General features: G+C 39.3%; 2 protein-coding genes across 2 annotated transcripts in view; one reads left to right on the top strand and one right to left on the bottom strand.

Moving 5' to 3' along the window:
- Positions 1 to 2,434, bottom strand: part of tsfm (Ts translation elongation factor, mitochondrial) — a 2,953-nt gene extending 519 nt beyond the window's left edge. Inside the window, exons 1-5 of the mRNA XM_046075301.1 lie at positions 2,293 to 2,434; positions 1,817 to 1,969; positions 1,570 to 1,698; positions 1,326 to 1,448; positions 694 to 775 (exon numbers count right to left, since the gene is read on the bottom strand). Of these exons, the coding sequence (XP_045931257.1) occupies positions 694 to 775; positions 1,326 to 1,448; positions 1,570 to 1,698; positions 1,817 to 1,969; positions 2,293 to 2,340 (535 nt within the window). The 5' untranslated portion in view covers positions 2,341 to 2,434. The remainder of the gene's footprint in view (positions 1 to 693; positions 776 to 1,325; positions 1,449 to 1,569; positions 1,699 to 1,816; positions 1,970 to 2,292) is intronic.
- Positions 2,435 to 4,539: 2,105 nt separating this feature from the next.
- endou (endonuclease, polyU-specific) overlaps positions 4,540 to 6,665 on the top strand; it is a 3,888-nt gene continuing 1,762 nt past the window's right edge. Inside the window, exons 1-4 of the mRNA XM_046029219.1 lie at positions 4,540 to 4,655; positions 4,769 to 4,891; positions 4,993 to 5,115; positions 6,439 to 6,616. Coding sequence (XP_045885175.1) covers positions 4,598 to 4,655; positions 4,769 to 4,891; positions 4,993 to 5,115; positions 6,439 to 6,616 — 482 coding nt within the window. The 5' untranslated portion in view covers positions 4,540 to 4,597. The remainder of the gene's footprint in view (positions 4,656 to 4,768; positions 4,892 to 4,992; positions 5,116 to 6,438; positions 6,617 to 6,665) is intronic.

Raw genomic sequence — 6,665 nt, 5'->3', positions numbered from 1 at the left:
CACAGAATCCACGTTGCTTGAAGTCCAGTGTAAAGTTTCCACAGTCAGTGATGGTTTGGGGTGCCATGTCATCTGCTGGTGTGGGTCCACTGTGTTTTCTGAGGTCCAAGGTCAACGCAGCCGTCTACCAGGAAGTTTTAGAGCACTTCATGCTTGCTGCTGCTGACCAACTTTATGGAGATGCAGATTTCATTTTCCAACAGGACTTGGCACCTGCACACAGTACCAAAGCTACCAGTACCTGGTTTAAGGACCATGGTATCCCTGTTCTTAATTGGCCAGCAAACTGGCCTGACCTTAACCCTATAGAAAATCTGTGGGGTATTGTGAAGAGGAAGATGCGACACGCCACTACCCAACTATCAGAGCAACCTGGGCTCTCATAACACCTGAGCAGTGCTACAGACTGATCGACTCCATGCCACACCGCATTGCTGCAGTAATTCAGGCAAAAGGAGCCCCAACTAAGTATTGAGTGCTGTACATGCTTATACTTTTCATGTTCATACTTTTCAGTTGGCCAACATTTCTAAAAATCCTTTTTTTGTATTGGTCTTAAGTAATATTCTAATTTTCGGAGATACTGAATTTGGGGTTTTCATTAGTTGTCAGTTATAATCATGTGTTTCAAAACATCATTGTTTCAGAGCAACAGTGAACAGTGTCACTTAAGAAACTAATTTTCTTACTGACCTATTGTGAGAGCCACCCGGTCAGCAAGTGAAGCTCCTTCACCCACACTGAGTTTGCTTAACTCATCTCCTGCCAGGACACTCTGAAAACAAATGTAGTAACAAAATCAAAGTGGAAAAGGAAACAAAGGAAACAGGGCTGATGCATTCTGACATCCTGAGTTAACAGTGTTGTATGTATCTTGCTTTTAACATCAACCTCCAGGAGGTCTTACGCTGTGTTTCAGACATTTTAGATAATAAAAGTCTTGGAAAGGTTGTTTGAGTCCTCATTTCTCAAGTTTTGTAAAATGCATCATGCTGTTATCCATGACAGACAAGATTTGGGAACCACTGATCATTACTCCCAGACTACCCAAAGAAATTTCACATAGCAGAGTGCGGACATTATGCCTGCAACTGTGTAACTGATCCACAGGCCTTTATCACAGCAGACATGTGACTGGTCGTAATAGGAAGAGCACAGGTGTGACTTTACTGTCATTAACAATGACTCCGTTATATTGTAAGCCACGACAGTGTTACAGTGAGCCAGCATGCACTATATCAGTACCCTGAAACTTCAGCCATCATTCATTTTATTATTTAAACCAGTGCTTTTCCTACTGTTTTGCCCTCCGTATGTGGCTTTACCTTCACATATCCTGCCTTGCTTTGGGTTTTATTCTGGTGGTGAGCAAAGGTGGCAAATGCCACATCCTTAACCAGCTGCTGGAACTTCTCGTTGCGGGCAACAAAGTCTGTCTCACAGTTCACCTGCATCAAATAGACAAGAAGAAAGACAGATATTGCCGAGTACCATCATGTTCCGACAAACTGGAAAGTGATCCACTGAAATAATGATGCTGGTTATTAATCATTGTACAGCTGGCCATACCTCCACCATAACTGCAGCTTTATCTCCTATAAACAGGCCAATCAGACCCTCTTTGGCTTTGCGACCCTCCAGCTTGTTTGCTTTGCTCCAGCCCTCCTTCTGGGCCTGCTCATGCAGCCATGTCTCTGCCTGAAAGTTTTCAACAACACAGACACACAGCCAGTTGTTACCAAAGCTATACATACATTGTTGTGCGTACCACACCTTGAATTGTGAGTGCAGATGCCGACTTGGAGAGAGGGTTTACCTGTGTTATGTCATTATCGAACTTCTCCAGTGCTTTCTTGCAGTTCATGAAAGTGTAGCCAGTGTTTTTCCGCAGTTTCATCAGGAGGGCTTTCTCAGCCACCAAAAGCTGACAACCTGTGTGTAACGATTGTACATGATGGCAATTGCTGACCTGAGGATGAAAGATGGGAAAAGGTGAGAGTTACCATACAGCGTACAGTACAAGTTCAAAAGGCCCAGTGACCTGGGCATACTGTGTCACCACAAATGCCATTAGGAAGTATAATAATCAGCAGAAATAACCCGCCCCAAAGATATCTAAACATCAACATATACGAAATAAGAATGAATTAGCAAGATAACTTATTGAAACCGGCCCAGTAACGTTGGCTGGTGAAACAGAGAGAAAACTAACTAACAAACCTGCTCGTGACAGCTCAAGCTACAGGTACAATGTTCAAAACATGACTAAGCGTAAGGTTGAAACCTGCTCACCTTTGCGACGTCTCCTATAACAGTTCTGAACAAAAAGGATAACGACATCTTTTCAGCCTGTAGAAGTGAAATGTCTTGTGAAAGCTCAGTGTCATTGAAATCCACGCTGTGTAAGGAAGCCGTGTAGGGCCAAAAGAGTCTATGTAAAGTTACTTATGACTGCTCAGCGCCCTCTACAGTACGGGAGTAATGATTGGAGCAACATGTGATCGGTAGTTTGCGTGATTATCACCTAAAAAAGTCAGTATTTCCCACTTTATCCACCTTTTCTAATTCACTAGTGGAATTATTTTAGGGGGACAATAGTGATTTAAACTGCACAGACAGAAAGGCAGCAATTCCCAGGAGAAAATGCAATGCAACCGTTCTTGTTCTACTGTTAAACTGAAGTCTCTTCCTGCTTAAAAAATCAAAAGTCAAGTTCTTTTTTTTTTTTTTTTTTACATTTTCTGTTTGAAAGCATCTGAAAGAGTATCAAAAGTAAAAGTACTTATTATGCAGTGTGGCTACGGTTAGTGTTTTGCATTGGACCATTACTACAGACGTATTAATATGTAAACAGCACTATAATATTGTAGTTGGTGGAGCTAATTTTAAATACTTTATATAGGCTATTTTGGTTAGTTTAATCTCTGACAATGAACCATATTTTATAAACTATGTTTTGTAGGCCTATGTTAAATCGTAATTTAAACTAATTAATCTTAAAATAAGTACCAACTATAGCTCTTAAATATAATGAATTAGAAGTATAAAGTAGCATTAAATGGAGACACTCTACCCTACAAGTGGGCTACCTCAAAATTATACGTAAATGCAGCACTTAAGTGAATGTACTTACTTAGTTACTTTCCACCCAAATACGATTTACTGTGTAGGCTAATATGCATAACTTAAAGGATGTACATGGGTCTTTGGTATTTGCAGTGGGAGCACGTGAACATGAGCAGGGACACTGAGGCAGTGGAACTATTCTGAGTTATCTTAACCTTGTGAAATACAGCATGTGGTCACACTGGGACATCCTGTGTAAATATAGTTTATAAATTTAAGGTTTTATTGGGCAATAGGCCTACAGCCTTAAAATGCAGCAGGCTAAAATACACATTCAGCTTCACAGTTTAATTCAAAAGAAAATATATCAATAAATTGTCACAAAAAAGCTATAAAATTTAACATGGCAGCCATTATCACAGTTCACACCAATATATGGTCTTATTCATACTTGTGCTAAGCAGGTGTGCAGTTTCACATAGAACTGATAGAGTAAAAGTTACTCTATCACCTTTTGACCAACCTGATTAGGTTTTTTATTGCCGTTGTTTCAGTGGTGCCAACAGAGGTTGGTTGAGTAGCCCAAAACTGTACTCAAGTAAAAGTACTGTTACTTTGCAAAAACAAGTAACCTACTCATGTAGAAGTAAAAGTGGTCATCAAAATAACTACTTGAGTAAGAGTACAAAAGTATTTACTAAAAAAAATACTTGAGTAGTCTAGTGAGTAACTTAGTGAGAAAAAAAAGGTCATTTCCCCAAAGTCTTTTATTTGATGTGGATGTGACTAGAATTATTTCAAATGTCCTTTATAGGCAAAGGTAAAGCAGTGAACATATATGTATTTGTGATGAAATGACAAGTCATCATTTCCTGCTTAGATAACCAACCACATTTACAACAGGACAGTATTCCCTGTTTGCCTCCATCAAGTGTGATTACAAAATATTGCATTAACATTATAGTCTGTTAGTACTCCAATAAGTAAAGATTGTTTAAAAATATTAATTCTTTCTTGTTGTCCCCAATAATAAAATATGATTTGGCAAACAAATCAAAAATTAGGAAATAATTCTGTGATGTTTCATAATTTTTTGCCTCTTGAATAGGCTACAGGTGTGTTCACCTCTTCACATTTAACTGAGGAAGATAATCTGTGGTTGAAACATTATGTCAGTCACATTCACATGATATAAGAGTAGTTTGTCTTTTTTGTCTGTGCATAATTTGATCTACTCCTACACTGTTAGCACGAATATTTACATTGCCAACATCACGTAGGCTAATTCGGGTTTAAGAGGCAGTGGTCATTTCACAATTCTGTGAGATCAGGTTTCTGTTGACATTATTGAAGTCAACAGAACCACTTTTTTTATTGAGGATCTGTTCTACAACTCACAAATCATTAATCCAACAAGACAGGATCACGATGAAGTAAATGGCAGTACGTTTGGATTGGTCGGGTGAAACTTGCTATAAAAGGGAGACCAAGTTAGCAGTTCACCTTATTTTCAGGTTGCAGGTGGGCCAAGATGAAAGTCATTGCTGTCCTTGCACTTTGGATGACCCTGTTCTACCAGGGATACAGCAGTAAGACATTTCCTTACGATCTATATCACCATATTATTACAGAATAACCAGTTACAAATAGGATTTAATGTAGACTAGGCATACTGCGGCCAATCTGTCCTGTTGATTCACAGACACACTGGACTCATGTCGGGGTCGGTGTGGTTACGGAACAGATAACACGTTCTCCTGTCAGTGTAACTCCTCCTGTGAGCGCTTCAGCGACTGTTGCTCAGACTTCATTGAAGTATGTAAAGGTGAGACACAAAAGCAGGCTGTTGTTTTATGAACTCATTGAAGACGTCTGTAGAAAATGTTTCCTTGCCTCTTGTCGCAAACGTGTTTCCTCTCCTTCTAGCTGCAGCCACATCGTGTAAAGGCAGATGTGGTGAGAAATACAACTCTCAGAACCAGTGCCACTGCAATTCCAAGTGCGCCCAGCACAACAACTGCTGCAGCGACTACGCAGCCGTCTGTGACAGTAAGAAACTTCTCCAATCACGCGCGTCACCGTATAGCATGACCCCGTCTCGCGTGTCACAGGATATATCGCCACTGATCGTTAGTTTCTACCTTTTGTGTTGCACATGACACCTGGTCACTTTCACATGGAGGACACTGAATCTAAACAGTCAGCAGTCAAACAATGAGCCCCGTGGTGCACTGAAAAGCTCCATTTCTCACTCAGATGAGTTTTTACCAGTTCCGCAAAAAAATAGATTATTATGGTTTCATCTAAATAACTGTTTGCGGCTCTGCATCTGTCAAAGAGTCCAAATAAATATAACAAAGTTCTGTACTAGATCGTTGTTTTGTTAATTGTTTTGTGCCACATTATTCATCCAACAACCCCTCAGTTGTGTCCTAGGGGCCTAAATTACATGAAATAGCCTAGTTCAAATTAGCTCCATCTCGACCAGCTACAACAGTAAAATGCTACTTTTACGTTTACTTAAGGGCGATTTTAAATGTAGGACTTTTACTTATAATGGAGTATTTTTACATTCTGGTATCGGTACTTCTATCTAGGCTAAGTAGTTAACGGGTCTGAATTCTTCTTACACCACTGTTGGGTCGTCTGGCCAGCCTCTCTTGGTCAAATCTTCTTTCAGTAGATGACCAGTGGGTGTCACTATTGTGCTACACAACACATTGAGAGTAAAAAGGTTCAGTTTACTCTTCCCTCAATTAAGCCTGCTCCCCCCTTCTACTGTAATACACAGTGGTGGCAGAAGTAAGTTAAAGTATCAGTACTGCAAATAAAAATGTACTACGTTAAATGAAAGTCTTGCTTTCATAATTTTAATTATGTAAAAACACAGAAGTATTATATACAAAATGTAGCCTACATGAAAAGTAAAAACTCACCATAGCAAATGGTCCCTTTCACAGTGTATTATTATATTATTATTGTTATTATATTATTATTACTTATGCAAACAGCATTTTAAGGTTGTAACTGGTTGAGGTGGAACTATTTTACTAAAGTGATGCTTTATGATATATATATAAGATTTAATCTAATAGTAGGGTATTTCACATTGTATTTATATATAGATTACACAGTCTCTTCATAACATGTGTAAAATCTCAATCTGAAAAGAGACTTAAAACTGTAAAGATAAATGTAGTAGAGTGAAAAGTATAGTATTTTCTACTAAATTTAGTGGGAGTATAAAGTAGCACAAAATGGAAGTAATCAAGTAAAATACAAGTACCTCAGATTTGTACTTAAGTTAAGTACTTGAGTAAATGTACCTAATAACGTGTCACTACTGGTAATTCCATTATTTGTGTTTGTGAGGTTCTGCAGGTGAGGGAGGTGGAGGTACTGTGATCACTGATGCTGAGATCAAGGCTCTCTCTGAGACGTTGTATGCTCTGGATTCAAACAAGGCTTCAGCCTCAGAGTTGATCATTGACCCTCAGGCATTGGTGCCAGGCTCTCAGACCAGCTCCCAGAAAGATCTCTCTTCTGGAGTGTGAGTAGGCAGCCTACACAATCTTATTAACAGCTCTCTCACTTTGCCC

Source organism: Micropterus dolomieu, linkage group LG18 (assembly GCF_021292245.1).
Source record: "Micropterus dolomieu isolate WLL.071019.BEF.003 ecotype Adirondacks linkage group LG18, ASM2129224v1, whole genome shotgun sequence".
Lineage (NCBI taxonomy): Eukaryota > Metazoa > Chordata > Actinopteri > Centrarchiformes > Centrarchidae > Micropterus > Micropterus dolomieu.
This window is presented reverse-complemented; position numbering and strand designations above follow the sequence as displayed.